The sequence below is a fragment of the Trachurus japonicus genome, chromosome 20 (assembly GCF_045865225.1).
Source record: "Trachurus japonicus isolate A0001 chromosome 20, Traja_1.0".
Classification (NCBI taxonomy): Eukaryota; Metazoa; Chordata; class Actinopteri; order Carangiformes; family Carangidae; genus Trachurus; species Trachurus japonicus.
The window spans coordinates 4,774,010-4,801,305 of record NC_140926.1 but is presented as its reverse complement, the minus strand read 5'-3'; the positions used below and the strand labels follow the sequence as shown (position 1 = coordinate 4,801,305).

Here is a 27,296-nt window from a genome sequence, read left to right as displayed (position 1 = left end):
ACCTGTTTTACCGGTGAAAGTCACTATAACGGCCACTCGTAACTTCTGACCCGTGAACTCGTACCAGATCGAACTGGTACGACTTCACGGTCGGAAAAATACGAGTTTCCTTGAACGCACCATAACAGTCCTCGTCCCTACGTCGCCACATTCACGGCGTTCCTTGGCTGCACACACAGCCCTGCATGCCGTTCTCTCTCCTCATTGGATAAAAACTGTAGGATACGATAAATGTTTTCTCCTCGGCTCAGAGCAGAGCAGAGTGACTGACAGACCCGTGTTTCAGACCAAACACTCTATGTAAGTGATTGCTGTCTGAAGATATAACTATTTAAGACTTATATTAATACAAATATATCACTTACTTCTGCTTTAAGGTGAAAAAACATATTGTTCATCCATAGAAAACACTGTTGCTTCTTACCATAGGAAAGTATTGTCTGTTGATGTTTAACCCCAAATACAAACATATTGTCTCATAAAAAGACAATTATATTATAAGAGAAAAATCTCAGTGTCTCACATTTTCTTATGTTTCCATTCAAACAGCCATATTTGATGGAAATCATTTATAAGGACAATGACAATTTGGATAATCAATAGTTAAAAACCTTGTGTCTTCCAATTATTTCCTGTCATCTTAGACTATGAGATCGATTGATGATTGATTCTTTTTTTTCCCCCAGAGGTCGCAATGTGTGCAAAACGTTGTGTTCACCTTGTCGTCCATCTCTTTGTAGAGTTTGGCCAACTCTGCCTCACACTTGGCTTTCTCAGCGCCGGAGAGCGGGATCCCCGGCAGAGCAGCGAGCGCCGGCGTTGATGCTGTTTTATCGTTGTTGGTGTTAGTGTCCAAAGCCTGGACCTCAGCTTTGGCCTTTTCCTTGTCGAACTGCTCCTCCGCAGGGACACTCTCTCCTGTCAGAGGACAAGACATCAGAGCCCTTTTTTTTCACATTTTAACCCTCTATGGTAGCTACGCATTATGATGCCAGTGGGGGAAAAAATGTTTGGAGTGTTTTTATGTCTCAAAATAGACTAAATAAACATAATCTAAAGACATTTTCAAAAAGTTTTTGGGATTTGTAGCCTGTAGGCAACATTGTACTATTACGGTTCATCATATACTGTATTAGAAACACCAGTTCTCATCTTCCTCATCATCATCATAATAGCCTGATGTTTACTTTACTGCATCCAAAATCACATTTATTAAAGGGATAGTTCAACATTTTGGCAAATTGGCCCATTGCCATAATCGCTATAGTCATAGCAGTAGGTTCGTTACCTTTATTTGTCGGTGTAAGCTATTTTTAGAACGGAGGAGCGGAGCGGCAGGCTGCTCAGAGCTACGCTATGGAGGCTAAAGGAATTTCTTGGTTTCCCTCATCAAACTCATCAAATACACAATCCAACAACTCCAAAACGCCCTCGTGGACAAGTTGTGAGCTGCACATTCACCACGCTATGAGATAATAACACAACGTTACGAGATGGAGCTGTTTTAGAGGTAAATTCATGCAAAACCGCGGATGCGTGTTGCGTTCAGGGACAGTTTTTCAGCAAGCAGACTCTGTATTTACCCTGTATTTACCTCGAAAACGGCTCCGTTTCGTAACGTTCCATTATTATCTCATAGCGTGGTGAATGTGCAGGTCACAACTTGTCCATGAAAGCGTTTTGGAGTTTTGGGATTTTGTATTTGATGAGTTTGATGAGGGAAACCAAGAAATTCCATTAGCCTCCATAGCGTAGCTCTGAGCAGCCTGCCGCTCCGCTCCTCCGTTCTAAAAATAGCTTACACCGACAAATAAAGGTAACGAACCTACTGCTATGACTATAGCGATTATGGCAATGGGCCAATTTGCCAAAATGTTGAACTATCCCTTTAAGGATAAAAAACAAAATTATGATAAATTATATGTTTTTGAACATTATATTTACACCTAAACACACACTACCATAGTCTCATAATGCAATTTTGATTCCATAATGGTCCACTGTCGCCTCAAGGCAACATTGCAATTTTCTATAATGGTACGTTGTTGCTTTCGGGCAACAGGTGCATTTTAACAAATTTCCATTATTTAATAAGTAAATAAATTGCATGGAACTATTAAAAATTAAACTTTACTAATCTATTAGTGTAAATATATTTTTTTCCAGATGAAAAAGGGCCAGGAAGTTACTGGATGTTTTCAGACCGTTTTAGTGGAGCAAAATGGCAAACCTGTTTCCTTTGAAAAAGTCTGCAAAAAAGGGTTTCAGTCTGGCTTCTTGAAAGTCATGTGATAAATTAAAGCATTGTTATTGGTTCTCTAAGGTCTCCACTCTTTTTAAACATAATGACTAATTGTTTTGTCCCTCACCGCCCCTCCAGCGGTTCAGCTCCGTCTCCAGCCAGGTGACCGTGTTCTTCAGAGTCTTGTTCCTCTCCTTCTCTTTCTCCCACTTGCTCTTCCACTGCTCGGCCGTCAGCTCCACGTTCATGCTCACATTGTTCTTGATGGTCTTTGCCCTGGTGAGACGCACAGGTGAGGAGGAGAATAAATAATAATAATAATCAAATTCAAATTCAATTTGGATTCAATGCAGGAACAAACTGACAGGATGTGGTTTCACCGTCTGTTTGACCTTCATTGTAGGAGGACACAACTCTGTCAAATCATCTCTTATTAATCACAAAAACTATTTTCTCAAACGCTATTCCTCAGGATCCACTGTTAATAAGTTAATAAGAGTTCACATGAAACACTGAGTCAATTAATAAGGGTATAAATCATTTTGATATGTCATTTGTGAAACACGGATGATAATTTAGAGAGTATGTTTGACAGATGGACTTCGGGTAACAACATTGTTGCCTAATCTGGTCTCATCATTCTGATCGTAATTGGATAAAACTTCTCTTTATCAATCAATTTGAATCAATCATCAATTTGACAACATACAGGTGCGTCTCAATAAATTAGAATATAATGGAAAAGTCCATTTCCAGTAATTCAAGTTTAATAGCCACAACCAAGTATCGATTGCATATAAATGGACATACTATTCAGAAGGCCGTCATTTCCATATTTTTAAAAAAAAAAAGCTTTTTTAAATTATTCAAAATTTTGGAGATACTGAATTTTAGGTATTCATTAAATGTAGGCTAAGCCATATTCATTACAATTAACAGAAATTAAAGATTTGAAATGTTTCATTCTGTGTGTAACTTAATGCATCTATATAATGTATTGGTTTCATTTTTTTGTATTGAATTATTGACATAAATAAACTTTTCCTACTGAGGTGCAGCTGTTTGTGCTTCAACAACAACAGTAATGTTTCCGGGGGGACACTAAAAACTGAGGCACCTGCTGGGACTAAGTTGCTGTTGGCTTTTCCAATCATTGGATAACAACTTTGTCCATTCATCACTTTTTGACATTTTAATTTATTGTTTTGGCCTTAAATCCGTGTGTGTTTGTGTTTGTGTGTGTGTGTACCTCTGTCCAAACTGCAGTGTGGTCCTGGTCTCTGCGTCGTTGAAGGAGGACGGGGAGCAGCAGATGACCATGGTGGTCCGACAGTTCCCTCCCAGGGAGTCCTGCAGGATCCTGGTCATCTTACTGTCTCTGTAGGGGATGTAGGACTGACAGGGGACACCGAGGACATTATTAAAGTCCCGTATCAACTATATAGTAAGTTCTCTATTAACTATAACTCTACGAACAGCCTTTGACATTTGAATGTTTCTTTTCACTCAGTGTGTGGCGTCATATTTTACAGCTATAGTGCGTAACTTATACACGTCCCTTACGTACGAGTCATTGAGAAAACACAGTGATTAAACATATCGGCTGTATGTTTCGTTGGCTAGTTTTTGTTGTTTTGATTTTCTTCTCGTAGACGTTGACATTCCCACGCTTCTTCCTTGAAAAAATGGCCGACAACACAAAGAAGCGCGAAAGGCGCGGTTCAGATGTGGATTGTAGTTTAAAATTTTTGGGAAAATACCACATCCACTGTTGCAAATAGGAAAATAAATCTCTATCAATAGTGTGGTTTAAAAATGAGTAAAACAAATAGGCTACTTAAACTCCTTAAGAACATTAGCGAACGAACATGAGAAAAAATTAGGCTACAAATGGTGGAAACTGCAATGCAATGCAATAGCCTTGAACTCTGAAGAGTCAATGAGATAAAGTGCCTTGGATTTGTGTTTACTTTTTTTATATGTATTTAATTTCTGTTAGCTATATAAAGCCTTGTAGATTTTATTTATGAAAATTGTTCTCAAATGAAATAAAAAGAATGCAATTGGCCTATGTTCCTATCAAGAGCCTATGTACGTAGGCCTATTTGAAATTTACAATAAAGTTTGTGGAGGAAAAAAAGAAATAGATGGATTGTAGTACTACAAAAGGGGAAAAATGTGTTGTTCAGCAGAAGAAATAGCCTACAATCAAAGAAAGAAGAATGTACATAGCCTACATTTACCGGAGGTGAACAGGAATAGTCACATTGTCGCGTGACCGGCTGTGTTTTTGTGGTTTTGAATCAAACTTTATTACCACTTTGTCCTTGAGTTAACACTGACAGTTGTGACTGACTAGGCTAATAATAATAATAATCCCTCTCTAAAAACCTCACCGAGCCCTCTGCCAGAGCTGAGATGACGATTCCCAGTGAAGACAGAGACTTGTTGATCATCTTGGCTTCATCCAGCACCGTCCCCTCGGCTCCGGTCTTACCCACCTGTAAAAACACACATCAGAAAATAATATGTTTTATTATTATACAGGGAAGTGATGGATGGATAGATAGATAGATAGATAGATAGATAGATAGATAGATAGATAGATAGATAGATAGATAGATAGATAGATAGATAGATAGATAGATAGATAGATAGATAGATAGATAGATAGATAGATAGATAGATAGATAGATAGATAGATAGATGACTTTATTATAGACTCAGGTCAATTATAAAAAATAAATAAAAGAAAGAAAAAAGAAAAAATACAAAGACACAAACAATACAATTAAAAGAACAAAACAAATTGGTTTAAAACACATGCAATTAGGCCTAATGATGAGTTTCTGAGTTCTGTTGTGTTTTGTTTTGTCAATTTTGCCCTTTAAAAACTAAAAACAACTAGAAACTACTAGAAAGATACTAGAAACTGTGAGTAATTCTAAACTTAGTTATAAAACTGAACACTGAAAACTTTACATAGGTTCTTGCTGTGTAAATGACATCTCCAGCTGAGAATCAGTCTGGTAACTGGGGGATAATGAAGCAGCAGCAGCAGCAGAGATGATGGAGGTGTGAGAGATGATTCAATAACAGCTGGAGATTAATGAGGGGAAAGTTATAAAAAGCATGTTAATGGATTTACAGGAGCTTAGTGTGATCCTCGGCTTATTAATGTGCAACAGTGATGGACAGGCCACTGTGGTGGTGCCCCCTGCTGACAGGAAGGAGTCAAAACACTGACTGTCATTCAGCTGTGAATGTGTGTGTGTGTGTGTGTGTGTGTTTGTACTTTTTCACTGCCAGCCAGATCGACGAGGTAAAGTTTCCCGGTGATTTTCGTCTCGCTCTGAGTGTTTTCCTGCTTGATGTTGATGAGGAAGAGACTGTGACTTCTGGAGCTGTGCTCGTTCATGTCTGAGGCAGAGAGACACAATTAGCTTTTGTGTTATGATGTTCACTCACTCTTATTTTCCTGGTTTCACTCTCCTTGAAGTCATTTATTCTCATATAGGCTAATTAATCAATTGGTTTTTGCTTATTAACTACACACCTCTCTATCCTTTAGGTTTCAAATGACTGAATCTTCAAATTTCTTCTTCTATTATCCAGTCATAGCAGTTGTAAGCTATCATTATGTGCCCAGGGCCGTTGTATAGGGGAGAAAGGTGATGATAATTCTAGGGGCCCAGCGCCCAGTGGGGCCCATAAAAAACCCGTAAGACCCTGACTAATACTCATAGTACACTGTAAAAACTCAACATCTTTCCAAGAATATTTGTCTTATTTCTTGTCCAAATGTCTAATTTCTAGTCAAAAGTAATCTCTTTCCACTTAAAAGAAGACTCATTACCTAAAAATTAACTTGTTTTTAGATCATTTTCACTTAAATTCACAATAAATAGAAAAATCTGCCAGTGAAAGTAAGTTTTTTGTAGCCTAGAAATCTAGACGCACCCTAGCGGCAGCAAATATATTTGCTCCGTAGGTAGGTCTAGAAACGAGCCATAGGAACTTTTTGAGTCTCGAACAACGTTTGTGTTCACCAATCACAGCGCTCTATCTGTTTAGAGAGTCGTTGGGCGGCTTAACGCGATGACGACATACATTTTAATTGGCTTGTCAGGCTAACGTCATCCTGCTCTTTGCTCTGATTGGTCGTAGCGCTACCCTATTGGTGCAGAGGCAGTTTGAAAGACAGCCTTCATCCCGCCCCCTGGATTGAGCCGAGGTCTACCGCTTGTTGCCAGACTAGACATTTTAATGATATAGTCTGGCTTGTCAGGCTAAGTTTTTTGTGCTTGTAATAAGGAAGAAAAACTTGCTCCACTGTCAGATTTTTTCTACTTATTCCAAGTGAAAATCTGCTTGAAAGAAGTAAAAAGTGTCTAAAAACAAGCTATTTTTAATATGATGTGTCTTATTTTAAGTATAATGAGATTTGTTTTGACTAGAAATTACATTTTGACTAGAAATAAGACAAATATTCTTGCTAAGATACTTGAGTTTTTGCAGTGTAATGCTGCATTAGCATCAAAACAAAGAAGGCTAAATAAAAAACGATAATACATACGTAGTCTAAGAAAAAAAACTGGAAAAGTTAGGGGGAGGGGCCCACCTTAGTATTCTTTAAGGGGGCCCAGAATTCCTAGCAACGGCCCTGTATGTGCCCCCCCCCCCCCCCCCCCCTTCTGTCTGTGTAGGAGGCCGTAAAAATGTATTTCAAACATGTATATAGTGTATTAGTATTATTTTTTTCTTATTTTGTTTCATTTTTATTTATTAACTAACTGTTATCATTTTAGAATGTTGAGTTGTGGGGCGCGAGGCAGTGGGCTGTTGTCATGGGCTTCTGTTGCTATGGAGCAGTTACAGTAGCGACATAAACACAAAAGTTGTCACTGTGTATCTTCTCCGCCCTACAGGTAAAGAAAAAGCTAGAAATAGTAAATATTGTTGTTTATCTTGGGTGCTGTTGCTTGTTAAATGTGTGTGAGTGTTAGTTTTACCATTTTTTACCGTAGTTTTTGCCGTTAGTGTAATTAATGTTTAATGTTTCGTTGTTGTCGTCTTGATGAACGTTATGTAGAGTAGCCGTTGTAACTGTTTTCGTTAGTACCGTAGTCGTTGTGTTGTTCTGTGTTTATATTATATGTGTGAAATAAATTGATGGAGCAGTTACAGTAGCGACATAAACACAAAAGTTGTCACTGTGTATCTTCTCCGCCCTACAGAGGCGTAACATTTTGGAGGCACCGCTGGGATGAGAAGGCTTGAGGAGCGTCCGGAACCCGTAGGAGAGCCTCTCGTCTATCATCCCCCAAACTACCCAGGCAACAGAACGGAACCTGACGGAGGCAACGGCGGCGGTTATCGACGGCGGTGGTGACGTACCTGACGCATCAGAACGGAACAGGACGACGGCAACGGCAGCGGTTATCGGCGGCGTTGGTGACGTGTATCCTGACGCATCAGAACGGAACCCGAGGAAAGCAACGGAGGCGGTTTACCGGCGGCGTTGGTGACGTGCATCCTGACGTGAGCAAAAGACACCACTAGGGAGCAGCGAGGACCAATTAAACCAGATAAATCCCCCTTTTCACTGCTTTTGCAACTCATCTGATGAAGATGGAGTCTGAATTAGAGAACCTGCAGCTGGAAATTAAAGGAACACTGTATAGGCTGACTGTTGAGCAACTGATTAAAGTGTGCAATGCACTGAAGATCTCAGGATTAGGAAATGAATGTGTAGCTGGTAAAACACGTAGCCAGTTAATCTCACATGTTACAAAATACCTGGAACGGGACGAACTGGCTGATCTGGAAGATGAGGGCATGTCTGATCTTCTTATTGCCCAGGACATTATTAACAAAATACAAATGACCAAAGAGCAGAGTGCAGGTGATGCTCTGAATCTGAGTGGAGAACAGGAGAGCCTCCAGAGGGAAGTAGAGGCACTAAGACTGTCACTGCGAGAAAAGGAGAGAGCAATGCATGACCTGATGGTGAATAGCCTGACCCCTCCTCTGCATTCAAACGTCCCAGTACAGGCCATGGCTCCAGCATCACCAAATGGCTCTCTGTGGCGCAAAGACTTTAAAATATCAGGCCTAATAGGGGAGCCTGGACAAAAAGACAGACTCACCTTCTCCAGCTTGGCCAGGCAAATTGAAAATGGGCTCAGCAAAGGATACCCAGAGTCAGAAATCACAGATGCAGTAATCCGTGCCATCACACCAGGTCTGCAGTTAAGGAGTTACCTTGAAGGGAAAGAAAACCTGACATTGCCTGCCCTTCGTAGAATTTTGAGGTCTCATTACCAAGAGAGAAATGCCACAGAACTGTACAAGCAACTCACTTCTGAAGTCCAGAGTAATAAAGAAACACCACAAAATTTCCTGATCAGAGCAATGGACCTGAGACAGAAAATTCTGTTTGCTTCGCAAGAGGTTGAATCAAGTCTCAAGTATGACCCAGCACTAGTCCAGAGTCTCTTCATGCATACTGTTTTGACTGGCCTGCAAAATGACAATGTTAAAAGTGATCTCCAGCCTTATCTCCTGCAGACAAATACGTCAGACGAGCTACTACTGGAAAAGGTGAACACTGCATGTGCTAATGAAAAGGAGAGACAGGACAAAAAGAAACATTCAGCCCCACCACGAGGAACTCATGTGAACACTGTCCAGTCAAGTGAACCCCGAGTTGAAAAGAAAAACATTCCCCAGCACAGTTCAACCACTATTTCCCCTGATCTCCTCTCAGAAATTAAAGAACTGCGCTCTGACATGGTGTTGCTGAAAGATCTGAGAGCTGAGGTTTCCCACATCAAAGAAACTATCCAACAGTCTGCACCTGCACCCCCCCAGCCACCGTCTTGGAACCCTGCTCAAAACTACATGCAGTTCTACCACCAGCAACCGTCAACAGCAGCACAAGAGTACCGACCAACACAGGGACCTGCACATGTGAGGGAAACGGCGCAGTTCCAGCAAAGGTTTGCACCCCAGCGATCTTACCCAGCACCACGTCCACGCCCCAGGTGTTTTGCTTGCACACAAGCAGGAGAAGAATACTGCCAGCATTGCTTTAGGTGTGGAAGTAGTGAACATTTCCGTGCTGGATGTAAAATGCCAAGACTGCCAAGACCAGAGAGGGAGAGCTCTTTAAACTAATGAGAGTTGCTTCCATGGGACAAGGAGCAACTTGCAGTTCAGAAAGGTCCCACTATTGTGCACATAAAAGTTACTGTGAGCCATATACATGTGCAACTATTAGGGAACAGGGAAATCAGTCATGTGGGGAGTCCAAGCACAGAAGAGTTAGTGACCAAGTTAAAACATCCACTGTGAGGGAGTTAGTAGGAAACAAGTGTACAATCAGGTGTTTCCTGCATCAGCAGCAATTTCAGGCACTTTGGGACACAGGCTCACAAATTTGTGCTATAGATGAGATCTGGAAAGAGAGTTATTTGCCTGATGTACAGTTAAGAAATGTTGCTGAGATAATTGACACAACTCACCCCTTGCAAATAGAAGCAGCTAATGGAACAGGAATGCCATACATTGGTTGGCTTGAAGTGAGCTTTAAACTCACTGCTAATGATGAAGAGTTGTTTATACCCATGCTAGTGTTAAAAGGCAGTCAACAGCCTTGTCCCATCATTGGGTTTAATGTCATTGAACACCTAGTAATAAACAAAGTACTGGATCGGTCAAGACACAGAGACAAAGAAAAACTTTTGAAGACAGTAATGATAGCTTTCCCTCAACTCAGGAAGAATAAAGCAAAAGCCTTTATTAGTGCAGTGAGTGCAGGGCAGCCACGTGAATACACTGTGAGGACAGTAAATGAGAGAGTCAGTGTGCCTAAATGCAGCTCTGTCCAGATTGAGTGTAGGGTCCAGGCTCCACCTTTTAAGGAAGACAACTTTTTGATTTTTGAGCCTCAAGTGAACCCACAGTGGCCTGAAGGACTTGAATTTTACGACACCTTGATATCAGTAAAGGCAGGAATGACCCCAAAAATTGTGGTCAGTGTGCAGAATTCAGCTAGCTGTGACATTACTTTGCCAGGAAGAACAATTATTGGCACAGTACAGTCAGTTAGATCAGTTTATCCTGCCGACATCTTCAGGTCAGATTGCCCATCCGCTGCATCAGTCCACCAGATCCAAGCTCAGAGCTCCAGTGAGGACACTGCCACCTGTGACCAATGGGACCCTCCTGTCAATCTAGCTCACCTGAATGAACATCAAAGAAAAGCTGTTAGTCAGATGCTAAGAGAAGAATCACAATCATTCTCTAAGTCAGATGATGATATAGGATGTGTGGAAAACCTGCAGATGAACATTTCACTGAGAGACAATGAACCAGTGTCACAGGTATATCGGTCAGTCCCAAAGCCTTTATACCAAGAAATGAAAGACTATTTACAGGACCTGATAGCGCAGGGGTGGGTGGAGAAATCCACTTCATCCTATTCTTCTCCCATAGTCTGTGTGAGAAAAAAAGATGGCACACTCCGCTTATGTATCGACTACAGGGAACTCAACAAAAAGACTCATCCAGATCGCCACCCCATCCCCAGAGTACAGGACATCATGGACAGTCTGGGTGGGAACACACTCTTTTCATTACTGGACCAGGGTAAGGCATACCACCAGGGGTTTATGGGCAAGGACAGTAAACATCTTACAGCTTTTGTAACTCCCTGGGGCCTGTATGAGTGGGTGCGGATCCCATTTGGACTCATGAATGCGCCTGCAGCATTTCAGCGCTGCATGGAAGAGTGCTTGGAGGGATTGAGAGACAGAATATGTGTGCCTTACCTTGATGATGTTCTCGTGTTTAGCAGAACATTTGAGGAGCATGTCAACGATGTGAGAAAAGTACTGCAGCGTCTGAGAGAGAACGGAATAAGACTAAAACCAAAAAAATGTGACCTGTTTAAAGAGCAAGTACGGTACCTCGGCAGGATTGTGTCAGCAGAGGGCAGCAGGATAGATCCCGCTGATACTGCTGCAGTGACAGCTCTAAAAAACAAACAGCCACGTACTGTCGGTGAGTTAAGAGCAGTGTTAGGACTGTTGAGTTATTACAGACAGTATATTAAGGACTTTTCAAAAATTGCTAGCCCTCTGTATGACTTGCTCAAAGGACCTACAGAAACCGAAAGCCTGCAAGATAAAAGGAGGAAGAGGCAAGCAAAGCGAAACAGCAAAGGAGTTCCATCCAGCAAACCTATCGAGTGGACAGATGTGCATCAGTCAACATTGGAGCAGTTGATAGGCTGTCTAACCCAGCCTCCTGTCCTGGGCTTCCCGGAGTTTTCACAGCCATTCGTACTCCATACTGATGCCTCCAATCAGGGATTAGGTGCAGTATTGTATCAAAAGCAGAATGGAAAGCTCCGTGTAATTGCATATGGTTCTCGCACTTTGACTGTAGCTGAGAAAAATTATCACTTGCATTCAGGCAAACTAGAGTTTCTTGCTCTCAAATGGGCAATCACAGAAAAGTTTCGTGATTACCTGTATTATGCACCATCTTTCACCGCCTATAGTGATAATAATCCTCTCACATATGTACTTTCTACTGCTAAATTGAATGCAACAGGGTGTAGATGGGTATCAGAACTAGCTGATTTCCACTTCACAATTAAATATCGCCCTGGTAAAGAAAATATTGACGCAGATAGCCTGTCTAGGATGCCCATAGATATGGAGGCATTCATGAAAGAGTGCTCGGAGGAAATGTCACATGAGGCAATTGGTGCAGCTTCACATGCAGTTGAAAATCAGGATGAATCCAGCGTGTCATGGTCCATGGGCATCTCAGCAAGTTGTGCAACAGTGACTCTTAAACCTCCTGTCACACCACTAACAACAGACCAGATCAGAGAAGATCAGAGGAATGATTTGGTTATTGGGCCAGTGATTCAATGTAAACTAACAGAGCAAAAGCCATCAGGTCCAGAACTGAAACAACTCTCCTCCCAAGCCATCCGTCTTTTCAGAGAGTGGGACAGATTAGAGATGAGCACAGATGGAGTGTTGTACAGAAAAACAGTAAATAGAAAACAGCTGGTCTTACCAGAAGTACACAAGAGTACAGTGCTGAAGGAATTGCATGATGAAATGGGCCATCAAGGTGCAGACAGGACAATGTCACTCATACGGGACCGGTTCTACTGGCCTTATATGCAGAAAGAGGTAGAGGAGTACGTTATGAGAAAATGTGTGTGTCTGAAACAGAAGAAGCCATGCCACAACACCAGAGCTCCTCTAACAAATATTGTGACAACACAGCCGTTTGAGTTGGTATGTATAGACTTTCTTCATCTTGACCGGTGCAAAGGTGGATATGAATATATCCTTGTTATTGTTGACCATTTCACACGTTTTGTGCAAGCATACGCCACTACATCAAAGTCAGGAAAGACTGTTGCAAACCTCATCTTCAATGACTTTGCCCTGAAGTTTGGTTTTCCCTCTCGCATCCACCACGATCAAGGAGGAGAGTTTGACAATCAGCTGTTCAGCCAGTTAAAGCAGCTCAGCGGAGTCACTGGGTCGAGAACAACACCCTATCACCCGATGGGGAACGGTCAGGTGGAACGGATGAACAGAACGTTGTTGCAGATGCTTAGAACACTGACTGAGACACAGAAATCAAATTGGAAAGACTCCCTGAACAAACTGGTATATGCTTATAATTGCACACAATGTGAAGTGACTGGCTACTCACCATTTTACCTTTTGTATGGAAGGTCACCAAGGCTCCCGGTCGACATGTTCTTTGGACTGCATGCAGAGTCAGGCTCTAGTGACCAGCGAGAATATGTGGAGAAGTGGAAAAAGGGCATGGAGGAAGCATACGCCATCGTGAACCAAAATACCCAAAAAGCTGCAGAAAGGAGTAAAAGGTATTATGACACAAAAGTGAGGAGTTCAGTGCTGCAACCTGGAGATCGTGTTTTGGTTAAAAACTTAACACCCCGGGTGGAACGGGTAAACTCAGGAACTATTGGGAGGACATAGTTCATACAGTAGTGAGACAGATGGGTCCTGATCTGCCAATATATGAAATAAGACCAGAGAAAGGTAAAACCCGCTCCAGAGTTCTGCATAGAAATCTGCTAATGCCCTGTGACTACTTGCCCTTTGAAAAACAACCAGAGCTTGTTAAAAATGACAAGGAGAAACAAAAAAGAGAACGCCGGCCTGTATCCAAAGCTCAGGAATCTGATGAGGAAAGTGATGATGAATATGAACTTCATTACAAGCCACTTCCAGATCCCAGACTGCCAGGAGAAAGGAATGAGACAGAGATTGAATCTGGGACTGAGCATGAACAGGAGCACCGACTAGTAGAGGACAGAGTTGGAACACCAGCTCCATCTCCATCACCAGCGCAGTCTTCCCGAGGAGAGCCGCCGGAGGAGTTGAGTGCACCTGCTGAAAGCCTGCCTGGAGAGGAAACAGACTCACCTACAGGAAACGTGCCTGATGAAGCCTCTCCTTCCTCCTCGTCGAGTGCTGCTGCGGAATCTGAGGAGACATCATATCAGCTACCAGCAAGACAGAGACATCCACCGAGACGTTTGACCTACGACCAGCTTGGCATCTCTTCCTGCTACAGTGTGCAGCCAACACCTCAGATGTTGTCTGTGTACCACGCACCTGGACTGGCCCCATGGCTGCCACCGCTCCAGCCATACTATTTCCAGTCTCCTTCCATGTATGGACTCCAGCGAAATGTGAGCCTACAGACTTAACAAGTTTGACTGTTGCCACGGACAACATATGGACTGTTCACATGGACTGTTGCCATACCCTAGACATGTACTTTTTACACAGATTGCTGCCATGAACATATACAGTATGAACTGTTTACACTGACTGTTGCTATGAACAATATACAGTATGAACTGTTTACACGGACTGTTGCTACAGTATGAACTGTTTACACATGGACAACATAAGGACTGTTTGCACAGATTGTTGCCATGGACAATGAATGTACTTTTCACAAGCTGTTGTCATGAACAACATTATGGACTGTTTCTACACGGTGTTGCCATGGACAAGTCATGGACTTTCTACAGCTGATGGACTGTTTATGGACTGTTATGGACTGTTCACACAGAGACCAGTCACAATGCAGGGACATTGGTTCTGTGAATATGGATTCAGTGACCTTTGACCTTTACTACTTGTGCATCACAGAAGATCGTCAGTTCCAAGTTGATAAGAGAATGTAAAAAAAAAAAAAAAAAAAAAAAATGTGGAAAATTGTCTTGGGTTAATTTGTCAGTGTTAACTTCATGGTAATGTCGGGACGACATTATATTTTGTTGGGAAGTGTGTAGGAGGCCGTAAAAATGTATTTCAAACATGTATATAGTGTATTAGTATTATTTTTTTCTTATTTTGTTTCATTTTTATTTATTAACTAACTGTTATCATTTTAGAATGTTGAGTTGTGGGGCGCGAGGCAGTGGGCTGTTGTCATGGGCTTCTGTTGCTATGGAGCAGTTACAGTAGCGACATAAACACAAAAGTTGTCACTGTGTATCTTCTCCGCCCTACAGGTAAAGAAAAAGCTAGAAATAGTAAATATTGTTGTTTATCTTGGGTGCTGTTGCTTGTTAAATGTGTGTGAGTGTTAGTTTTACCATTTTTTACCGTAGTTTTTGCCGTTAGTGTAATTAATGTTTAATGTTTCGTTGTTGTCGTCTTGATGAACGTTATGTAGAGTAGCCGTTGTAACTGTTTTCGTTAGTACCGTAGTCGTTGTGTTGTTCTGTGTTTATATTATATGTGTGAAATAAATTGATGGAGCAGTTACAGTAGCGACATAAACACAAAAGTTGTCACTGTGTATCTTCTCCGCCCTACAGAGGCGTAACATCTGCACAATGTAAACAAAAGTCATGTGACCACTTCCTGGCTTCATCCCCTCACTCTTCTGACCTGCTCATCATCAATATGATGACTGATGATTAGGGATGTCACTGTTATAGATTTTCTTGGCACGATTATTGTCAGAGAAATAATCACGGTAGGGGAGAGTGGGGTAATGTGAGACACCGGGTAATGTGAGACACCCCCTATATCTAGAAAACGGAACACATTTATGGTCATCTGACCATTATGTTTTAAAGCCCCTTCCATTACCCCATGGTCATGAAGTAGAGGACCTCATGATGCTGTGGAAAGCATGTTGTTTTCACAAAAATATGATTTTTGCATGTAAAAGTAAATTTTCTTGCTGTCAACTTAATCAACTGCTGTGCCAAAGCAAATTGATTCACGTAAAAAAACTTATATGATACATGATGATGAACTACCAACACATAAAACCATGTGATGATGCTGGCTGAAAATTAGCCTGAATTTCTAAGGGAGGTCGTTTTTTCTAAAATGGGGGTGTTGGGGTAAAGTGAGACAAATGCTGCGGGGTAAAGTGAGACCATGGATGTATTATAATAAATCCATGAGTGAGACTGTGAGCACACCATACACAAAGATTTACACTAGAATCTCGTCCCCCAAGCCAGAAATCTTGCGTGATCAAACATGACCTGTAGCCACACTGCTTTGTTATGCTATGTGCTCTCAGTCAGCTCACTTCTTTATTGGTTAAATTAAATTTTAGTCACATTCCACATAAAAGAGGACTTTTGATCAAAATGGTCACAATTGTCGGGTCCTACAATCTGACCCCCAGACTATCTAACTGGTTCTATCTGTCATTTAAATGTTAATTAAAACATTTTGTGTTGTATTTGATTTTGTTCTTGAGTCACTTTGTGTTGAGAAAAAAAGTGCTTAATTGACCAATCCCCATGATTCTATTACTAGTCCGACATTAGTTCTGGGAAGTGTGGTTGTCAAGATAGCTGTCAGGATTCTAACTGTTACAACATGTGTTGTTATGGTAGTTTCAGAGTGGAAAAAGTAAGTGGATCAGTTTACCCCATTGATTTCTCTGGTTTGTCTCAGTTTACCCCTGGGCTGGGGTAAAGTGAGACACAAGACCACTTTTTTTAAAACAATCATATTTTCACTGCCCTTCGTCCTGAATACATTCTGATCATTTCCATTGCTAGGCAACATCCTGAATTAATAGGAAATGTGTAAATTTTACTGATAAATCATTTTAGCTCGCTTAGAGGGGAGCAAATGTAAAAAGTGTCTCACTTTACCCCACTCTCCCCTATTACGATTATCACGATTATTATGAATTAATTTCCCAACACTATGAATATGTGAAATCAAATATAGTCAAAATATTTAAGTATCTATTAATATAATAGGACCAATTATTAATCCCCATGTTTAATTTTATTTTACAAATGACACGCTAACATTTAAATTTCTACCAATTCAGTGTTATCTGTGCATTTACCTTTACCGCCGATATGGTTCCAACATAATTATTTTTGGAAAGTGACGATATTTATGAATCTTTACGATCAATTAATTGTCGTGTTTAAAGCAGAAGTAAGCGATCCGGTCATTTTGGCTAATGCTGCGTTCCAGGCAGGCTTTTGAAACCGTAAATTACAGCTTCAAGTCACGACTTACGACTTTGTAGCGTTTCAGGCAACCCACTCGTGTTTCTCCGACCTGTTTTACCTGTGAAAGTCACTATAACGGCCACTCGTAACTTCCGACCGGTGAAGTCGTACCAGATCGAACTGGTACGACTTCACAGGTCGGAAAAACACGAGTTACGGGTGGTCAGACCAAACACTCTATGTAAGTGATTGCTGTCGGAAGATAGAACTATTTAAGACTTATATTAACACAAAAATATCACTTACTTCTGCTTTAATACCGCGATTAATTGTGAAAACAAGAGTAATCGTGACATCCCTACTGATGATCATCATAAAAGGTGAAACAGGAAAGACCTCTACTGTGACAGACAGACAGCCCCCCCTCCCACTCCCAGTGCATTATGGGGCAGTTGCCTAATTTCTAGTTTCTTGTCGCCTTTGCTGCAGAGGTGGAGTACAGATCTCCTCTTCGGCTGATTGGGAGGTGGGGTGAGGGGGGGCTAGGGGGTCTGCATGGCCACAGTCAGGAGACTCGGTGAGTCTGAAAACCCATGAGAGGAGCTCAGTGTTGCGAACTCACTTGTGACGGCCACGTGTCTGCTGTTTTTGCCTTCGTCTATGGCGTCCATGACCTCCTGAGGACTGCACACAAAACGCTCAGTACACCCCTGGGGACACACGCACATCACAAGGAGACGCTGTGTTCAACCAACCAGCCGCCGGCGGCACGACCACTTCACAGAGACACAGTTATTGGAAGGAGGAGGAGACCATGATGACATAGTTTCTCTCCTCATTCCTCCGTCTATAATTATATATAAGAACCTGTAGTTGAATACAAAGATTAATAATAATAATTAAAAAAAAAACCTTCCATTCATTCAACAACAATTACAACATCCTGCACCGAGGAGAAGACCCAGCGAGCGTTTACTGTATACCTTTGTCAGTCCTGCTGATTACAGTCGTGTCATTGTTCTGATCTTTCACGCCATTCGTAACTAATGCGTTACAGCCAAGCTGCTTGTGACTGTGGGAGTATGGAAACGAAAAAAGAAAAAGAAAAAACCCTAAATAAACCCGATCTTATCATCGGATAAAAACCTCCACATGTCTCACCTTCACAAAGGGAACCTTGTTTTTATCCTCGTGTACAGAAAGGTTGGTCTTTGTTACTGTGGAGGAAGAGGAGAAGAACAAAAGTAAAGATCACGTCTGAATCAATCTGAGTGAACAGCACAGCAAAAACTCAAAATCTTTCCAAGAATATTTGTCTTATTTCTTGTCAAAATGTCTCATTTCTATTCAAACTAACCTCTTTCCACTTAAAACAAAACTCGTGACCTAAAAATTGACTTGTTTTTAGATAATTTTCACTTGTTTCAAACAAATTTTCACTTGAAATAAGTAGAAAAATCTGCCAGTGAAAGCAGGTTTTTTGTGCTTGTAATAAGAAAGAAAAACTTGCTCCACTGTCAGATTTTTCTACTTATTTCAAATGAAAATATGTTTGAAAAAAGTAAAAAAATGTCTTAAAAACAAGCTACTTTTTAATGTGATGAGTCTTATTTTAGGTATAATGAGATTTGTTTTGACTAGAAATGACATTTTGACTAGAAATAAGACAAATATACTTGGTAAGACATTTGAGTTTTTGCAGTGAGAGACAGAGAGGTGAGGGGGGGCAGGGGGAGGGGGTCTCATACCGTCCAACAGGTCCTTGATTTTGTCCAAATAAATTTCAAAATATGAAACCTGTGAAGCAGAAGCCCCAGATGAGACTTTATCAGTATCACAGCATGTGTTCACTGTCATGTAGAAGGGGAAGACGGGGGAAACATACTTTAATATGAAACTCCAGGTTCTCGTCCATGGAGTAGATGTAGTTGAAGATGTCTTGAACGATTCGGGGGATGATTCCCATCATGTCTGCGTCGTGGAGTTTCCCCTTCAGGAGGGAAAAGTGTCAGTGAAACAGTAAAGAATCCCAAACACTGTGGAGTTTATTTTATAACACAGTTCATCTCATCTCATCTCATTTCACCTCCATTGTGTGTGTTTTTCCAGAGGACGTCTGCCCGTAGGCAAATATCGTCCCGTTGTATCCGTCCAGAACATCTGCAACCAATCCAGACACAGATATTATTCATTCATTCATTCTTTTATTTTATTCAGGCTTGGGCAGATGTTAGTACAGTATGTGATATACCACATCTGGATCCTGCTGTGCAGCTCACCTCTGACGATCTTCTGAGCCACTTCATTGTAGAACTGCACCTGAGTTGTGTTGGACCCGAAAACACGGTCAAAGTAGTACGGCTTCCCCTGTGAGGAGGAGGAGGAGGAGGAGGAGGAGGAAGAGGGGGATGTGACTGGCAAAAAAAGAAAGAAAAAGGCCCAGTATCTCCTGGATGTCCTTCAGGAACCTCTGACTTTCGGAATAAAAGAGCTGCTGGTGGGAGGCTGGTTAGATTGTGAACAGGTGTGTCAGTCCTATAACGGTGTAATGCTGGATCTACATTCACACTGTGCCAATCATCTGCACAACACACAGGCCCAGGGGCGTGCATGTGAGGTACACAGTGATAAAACCTGCTGTGACACATGTATTCATCACAAAACTTTAAAAAGAAGACACGACATGTCACAGAACAGACTTCACTGGCTCCAAACGCCAAGGAGAAGTTCGTGCGTAAAAGCGCAAAAAGACATCCAAGCAGCTCCATTACGCACGACTTTTACCAACCTCTGGAAAACTGTATGCCTGTTAACCACGCCTCAAATGTGTCCAGGCTTAATTTTCTGGGTTTTGATGATGACTTAAGTTTATTAAATCAAAATTGTGCATAAAGTTTGATGCTCTGCTTCACGTTTATAACCACAAACCGACACCAGACAACAAAATCCCGCTTTATCACGTTATAATTAACACATCTGCACATGTTGGCCTATTTATATCTTTTTAATGGCCTCTAAGTGAAACATGGGGCCCCCTGCTGAGGCCACACACTCACCCCGATCACTACACAGTCGTCCCCCTTAAACTTGACGATGTACTGGTCTCCTCGCGCCACCTCCGAGCTGTTGAGCGGCCTGAAACGACAAACCACCTTGATCGAAGTCTGCGCCGCCGCGTCCGTCATCTCCGCCGCTGCGCTCCGTCCTCCCTTCACTTCACTTCACTTCACTTCACAGCCACAGACACACTGAAGCAGCAGGGAGCCGCAGCAGGGAGGCCGCGCCCCTCACACACACACACACACACACACACACACACACACACACACACACACACACACACACACACACACACACACACACACACACAGTGCCGTTGCTAGGAATTCTGGGCCCCCTTAAAGAATACTAAAGTGGGCCCCTCCACATTACATTACACTGCAAAAACTCAAGTATCTTAGCAAGAATATTTGTCTTATTTCTAGTCAAAATGTAATTTCTAGTCAAAACAAATCTCATTCTACTTATAATAAGACACATCATATTAAAAGCAGTTCTTTCAAGCAGATTTTCACTTGGAATAAGTAGAAAAAATCTGATAGTGGAGCAAGTTTTTCTTCCTTATTACAAGCACAAAAAACTTACTTTCACTGGCAGATTTTTCTATTTATTGTGAATTTAAGTGAAAATTATCTAAAAACAAGTTAGTTTTTAGGTAATGAGTCTTATTTTCAGTGGAAAGAGATTAGTTTTGACTAGAAATGAGACATTTGGACAAGAAATAAGACAAATATTCTTGGAAAGATGTTGAGTTTTTACAGTGTACTATGAGTATTAGTCAGGGTCTTACGCAGAATAAATCAGTCATACAAAGATTAGACTACTGGGGTTTTGGGCCCCACTGGGCGCTGGGCCCCTAGAATTATCATCACCTTTCTCCCCTATACAACGGCCCTGCACACACACACACACAGACACACACACACACACACAAACACACACACTCACAGAGAGACAGATGAGATGGTGCACGGTCGCTGGTTGGAGTCGTCTTCCTTCAGAAACAGTCAAATCAACAGGTGAACATCTGGACAAAAGCGTCTGCACCGGTGCACCTGAAGATGGCTGGAGATCAGAATTTGGCGTGAAACTTAAAAAATAAATAAATAAAACTCTAAAATATTTGCAATAAAATATATTAACCCATAAATTTAGATTTTACAAAAACTTTCCCATGAGTTTCTTGCAAAGGAACGAGACGTAAAGCAGCTCCAATTAAATAATAACTAATAAAAGAAAAAAATTATGATGAATCTATTAGAAAAACTGAAAAGAGTTTTAACAGGCTCTGTTTGATAAAAGCTGGGAGGGGGCGGAGCCAAAGTGCACGTCATGTGACCTCAGCATCTGAGGAACTGTTAATCAGAGCAAAGCCAAAGCTCTTCCTGTTTGTTTGATCCCAAAGGTCAGAGGTCAAGGTTGTTGTGTTGTTGCTAATTGTCTGGTGTGAGTTTGAATTCACAGCATGTTGGTTTCTTTCTTTGCATCTGTTTTAGTAAGTTAAAGTCTGTTGGTCCCTCAGGGCCACCGTAGGAAAACACAAACTTGATCACAAAATGAGCTGCAGGGTCTTGAAGATGTCTAGTTTCAGGGTTGCAACTTGGTTTGTAGCTGCTCTTAGTTAATAATTGTCATTTATTTACATTAATACCTACATTAAACACAAGTCACATTTATATTTGATAGATGAAGTGTCCGTGGATTGGAGGGGGGCGTGCCTATGTTCCCACAGCCCTATGTTCCCTCATTTCTAAGGTTTTTTTTTTCTTACCAATTAGGCCCTATTATCCCACATTTCCTTTATGATCAATTTGCATCATATTTTATCCCCATTTCTCATTCATCCCATTCTTAGAAATAAGAAAAATCTTAGAAATGAGGCAACATAAACCTGAGGGAACATAGGGCCTAATTTTCAAAATTTTCAGTGAAAAAAAATTTCTTAGAAATGAGGGAACATATGGCTGTGGGAACATCGGACTGACCCCGATTGGATTGGGGAGTCGGAGCCTGATCAGATTGCGAGGCCTCTGCTGAGAAAACACGATGACCGTGAGTCTCATGACACGATGTGGTCATGTTGCATTAATATGGTCCTGCAGGCTATAGAGTCAGAGTCGTATAGAAACATTAGAGAGACTGAGTCATCGAGAGAGAGACTGTACATGGATGTAGGCTGACGAGGGAGGCTGATGGGATCCTTAAGAGTAGACAAACTCAAGTCAAGTTTATTAACAGATTCAGAAAAGATGACAACATGTGAGTGTTTAATGAAATAACTTCAAAACCAAAACACAACCAAATTAACACTTCATGTGCACATCTGGATGATGGGAGTTAAGTTGATTAAGTTTCTTCTCCATGTTTTTGTTTTACTAGAACTGCATGATATACATTATATTGTGATCATATGGGCCTTTCACTTAATTTAATATTCCACCATAATTTAATCATAATAACAGACGTTAACTTTTATTCTATTAAATTTAAAATCTTGAATCTGCCACAGACCCTTTAGGAGAAGACGCCCCCTACTGGGAAAAGAAGCCCCCATATTGGTATTTATGCATAAGAATAACATCATGTTACTGTATATTTTAGATAATAGATCAAATGTTTTTTTTTTATAGTGAATAAAATTCAATACATTAAAAATAAATGTTGTTTTCTGAAAGGAAGTTGCCACCAACAAAAAGCAATATAGACTGACCTATAAACCCTTCATTTAATTCACCAGACACCTGTTATAAAATATTACACTATAGAAACTTAAAGATATCTATATTAAGATCTATGAAGAAGAGTATTTATGAGAGGAAAATGCAGGTTTTAACTGTCCACTGTCCATTTTTCCTCCAGCTGTGACACCATGGTGTGAACATGAGCTCTGACCTGTAGAAAGGTGTCGGTGAATATAAAACTAAACCAGCAGCGACTAAATATTTTAAAAGGGGGAAACATAAGAAAAACCTGTCAAGAGCAAAGTGAACATTCAACGCTGCTTCTTTTAAAAGATGCATCAGATCAGATCCTCCAAACTGTATCTGAATCAGCTCATTAAAATTCCTCTCATTAAATATTCAGCGCTTCAGAGCCCAGATATTTCCTATTTCCTCCTCTGATTCACAGAGTTTCCTGATGCAGAGATGAGTGCGAATAAGCTGCAGATGGTAACAGACAATGAAACAGTCAATAAAATTATATTAGATAATTAAATCGCTGATGATAACGACACTTTTGCAAAGTTTCCAACTCGATTAAACCAATGTTGTGACTCTAATTTACTCTCAGCATGAGACGAAAGCTGATTTAAACACACAGGATCTATTGTTGGAGGATATTTACACGCACACACACAAACAGCTGTGCTAAATGATTTAAAACAAGTCACTTTGATCCAAAAATAAGATGATAAACTGGGAGAAAACATATGCATGCAGCTCCTACGGCAGCCAGCAGGGGTCAGCAGACTCTCTCTTATTATTATATGTGCAGCAGCTACAGAGAAGATGAAATGACAGCAGGTGCAAATTTAATGGAGTCACTGACTGTGGGTGTACAGAGTTTTATTTTTATTTTATTATTCCATAGAAACTGCAGCATTAGACAAATGTCGAAGCAGTAAACCATGTTGCAGACACACAATGTCACACCTGCAACCAGCATACATACAGTACACACACACACACCACTCCCATTTTTCTCACTCACACACACACCTTCATTCACATTTCAGTCAATGCTGAGCCGGTAAACCTCTAAAACAGGAGTCACACAGTCAATCAATTAAAAAAAAATAAAAAAGCAAGATGGAGGGAGGAGGAGGAGGAACAGAAGTGCACCATCACACTTTACAGCACGCTGAAAACTCAAGGTATGGGGGATGGGAGGGAATGGGAGAGAGGGAGGGGGGGATTTTATTTGTTGTAACACCCACTGACCTCCTAAAAACGGCATATCATCCTGAACGGATAGAAAATATAAATTATTCCTACAGTTAAGTACATTCTCTCTAGATTAAGACCCATAAATATGAGAGAGCTGCTGAAATTACAGTATGTACAGAGAGAGAGAGAGAGAGAGGTCCATGCGTTCCACAATATACACAACATATAACAATAAATATAGTCGGATATAGTCACAACAATACAGCATCGAGATGAAGAGATACTTTGTCTTTATGAACGAGCCGAGCAGGCTGCAGCGAGACGGAGCGAGAGAAGAGCCAGCACTCAGAAAGCAGCTGAGGAAAGGTGTTCACAACCTGCATCTAGACTGTCAGTTGTTTTAAAGGGATAGTTCAACATTTTTGGCAAATTGGCCCATTGCCCTATAGTTTTAGGAGTAAGTTCGTCACCTTTATTTGTTGGTGCAAGCTATTTTTATAACGGCGGAGCAGCGCATTTCTTGGTTTCCCTCATCAAACTCATCAAATACACAATCCAACAACTCCAAAACGCTCTGGTGGACAAGTTGCGACCTGCACATTCACCACGCTATGAGATAATAACACAACGTTACCAGACAGAGTTGTTTTAGAGGGAAATGCAGAGACTTCTTGCTGAAAAACTGCCCCCGACAGGAACGCGCATCAGCGGTTTTGCATGAATTTCCCTCTAAAACAACTCTGTCTGGTAACGTTGTGTTATTATCTCATAGCGTGGTGAATGTGCAGGTCACAACTTGTCCACCAGAGCGTTGTGGAGTTGTTGGATTGTGTATTTGATGAGTTTGATGAGGGAAACCGAGAAATCCCATGAGCCTCCATAGTAGCGTAGCTCTGAGCAGCTCACGGCTCTGCTCTGCCGTTCTAAAAATAGCTTGCACCGACAAAAAACGAACCTACTGCTAAGACTATTGCGATTATGGCAATGGGCCCATTTGCCCAAATGTTGAACTATCCCTTGAACATTATCATTTTCATTATTAAAGGGCGTTGCCATGGTAATGCCTGTCCTGCATCCGAAAGATGTGATGAGCAGAGGAAAGAGGGAAAAAAGAGATGTGTTTTTCTTTTGTTTTTTTGCAGAAGCACCAGTGAGCTTGTCATCCAGGCTTCAACCTGACTCACGATAGAAAGAAGAAAAGAGAGAAAGAGAGAGAGAGAGAGAAAAGACAGATCAATGAAAAGCAAATGACAAACTGTCACCTTTGGGAGATCATGCTTTGGACCGGGCAGAGATGGAGAGAGAGAGTGTGTGTTGTAGGGAATGAAAGAAAGAAAGAAAAAGAGAAAGAGAAAGAAAGAAGAGGGAGAAAAAAAAATCCCAGACAGGACCTAGTTTTGGCAACGTGGCTTCCGGTTGCTAAGTAACGGTCTCCGAGGGCAGAAGAAGCGCCTCTTTTGAGGTTGTTCGTCTCCAAAAAACGAGCAATTTTCACCCGACCCCACCTCCTCCACCCCTCATCCCTCCATTTCCCCTCCTCCCCTCCTCCCTTCCTCCCTCGGTGAGAGAGCGAAGGCCTTTCCTGAACTGTTTGTGAATGCTGGCAAAGCGAGAATAACGCGATTCATCATCATGACTGTCAGCGAAGAGAAGGAGGAAGAGGAGGAGGAAGAGGAAGAAGAGGAGGCAGTCAAAGTGCAAAGTGAAGCGCGGGCTCGGCTCATCCTCGACCACGAGGCCACGAGCAGCAGCAGCAAGCTGAACGGTGAACTAACACAACAGAGAAACCAGCGTTTGTTATCATGGGAAACACACAAGTCCTCTTTTTGTCTTTTTGTTACTTTACATCACCTTGATGTCTGAGCATCGACTCCGACACGTAACAACTTCTCAGCATAAAACATATTATTCAGTGATTCAACATTTAAAAAAAACAAAAAAAGAAAGAAAAAAAAACAACAATCAGTCAATAGATGTTGGAAAAAGAAAAAAAACAGAAAAAAAACAAAGGTTTGATTCAAGCTGCGACTGAATCTGCTCATTAAGATTCCTCTGGTTGAATATTCAGATGTGAGTGAGAATCTGTGTCGCTATAACGAGCAGCAAATGATTCTCAGAGTTCGGGAAATTATTAAACTTGTGCAGATGCTGATGATGCATTTTGCACAGAGGATGGAGGAGGAGGAGGAGGAGGAGGAGGAGGAGGAGGAGGAGGAAGAGGAAGAGGAAGAGGAGGAAGAGTTCCCAGCACTTTAAAAGAAGTGGAGAATATCTGATTAGTCTTTTAACGTTATGAAGCATCTTTTCACCTCTGGGTCGCTCAATAAAGTTAATACAAAGTCAGCGTGAGACCTGAGCTAATTTTTTAACATACTGGGCCTATTGTGTGTGTGTGTGTGCGTGTGTGTGTGTGTGTGTGTGTGTGTACTGAACTGAAGCCAAAAAGCTGCAGGAAGAGATGAGAGGATTTAAAGACGACATCAGAGCTGGAAACAAAATGATGAACTGGGAGCTGATGGTGAAATATCTAAAAAAAAAACTAAAAAAAAAAGTGTGATTAAAGCTTGTTGGAGTTTGTTTCTTGTCACCCTGTAAACAAAAGTGGTACGACCCGTCTACTGTGGAGGAAAGCCAACGGACTAAACCACTCTCAATCTAAGAGGGGGGGAAGATACAGTACAGGCCACAGACTTTATATATCTTTTTAATTTACCTGGTTTTATCACTTGTATTTATTCTTTTTTTGTAGATTAAAGTGATAATTGCTTCATTGTTTTTGCATTTTCAGTAAAGACGTGATCGACAGCCTCTGAGTTCACTGAAGGTAAGAGGAAATCATTCACCTCCACATCAGACTCCACAGGTCTAAACATCCAAGGCTGCTGCAGCTCATAAACCAAACTGTAATAAAGTGAGTTCACAGTCTGATCGTACAGTACTGTAGGAACCAGGATTTGAACCCTGGATTTTAATTTATTTGTGTGTTTTTTTTTGCTTTTTCCTCTCCAGATTGTTGAATAAATTTCCTCCTGGGATAAAAGTAAACATTATTCATAAACATATTATATTATAAACATGTTTGATTTATCAGACAAAGGGGGGAAAGTCTACGTACGCAGCTTTTTTCTTTTTTTTTTTAGATAAGGCGCTTGGGACACGATGGGGCGATGGCGGTGATATAACTGGAGTTATCGTAGCGACAGATAGCTTATCAGTGTTGGTTAGTCCTGACCCAGACCTTTAAAACACTGTCGGACCCAGAAACCAGCTACAACCATGTTTACGAACCGAAAACATAAAGCTTTTCCTTCACAACCGTTTTGGTCAATATCTGATAAATGGGGAATCATAATCATATTAATAATAATGATAATAATAATGATAAAAGGCCTCAGTCTGCTGTTAATCTCTCAGACACACACCACAGCTCAGTCCACAAAACCTCAACAGCAAAAAACACAACGTAATAATAATGATAATAATAATAATTATCATAATAAATACCTCAACACTCCAAATCCAAACATGTTCCAGTTCCTTGGTTTGTACAAATAAAATACATTACAGTACTGGTTTA

The 27,296-nt window shown here is 41.1% G+C and overlaps 1 protein-coding gene across 1 annotated transcript in view; it reads right to left on the bottom strand.

The window, feature by feature from the left end:
• LOC146966206 (kinesin-1 heavy chain-like) overlaps nt 1–19,957 on the bottom strand; it is a 37,906-nt gene extending 17,949 nt beyond the window's left edge. Inside the window, exons 1-12 of the mRNA XM_085763855.1 lie at nt 19,829–19,957; nt 19,052–19,139; nt 18,859–18,932; nt 18,658–18,762; nt 18,521–18,569; nt 17,934–17,989; nt 17,395–17,482; nt 5,538–5,662; nt 4,639–4,743; nt 3,492–3,637; nt 2,370–2,518; nt 719–918 (exon numbers count right to left, since the gene is read on the bottom strand). Coding sequence (XP_085619981.1) covers nt 719–918; nt 2,370–2,518; nt 3,492–3,637; nt 4,639–4,743; nt 5,538–5,662; nt 17,395–17,482; nt 17,934–17,989; nt 18,521–18,569; nt 18,658–18,762; nt 18,859–18,932; nt 19,052–19,139; nt 19,829–19,957 — 1,314 coding nt within the window. The remainder of the gene's footprint in view (nt 1–718; nt 919–2,369; nt 2,519–3,491; nt 3,638–4,638; nt 4,744–5,537; nt 5,663–17,394; nt 17,483–17,933; nt 17,990–18,520; nt 18,570–18,657; nt 18,763–18,858; nt 18,933–19,051; nt 19,140–19,828) is intronic.
• Between the last annotated feature and the right edge of the window lie 7,339 nt (nt 19,958–27,296).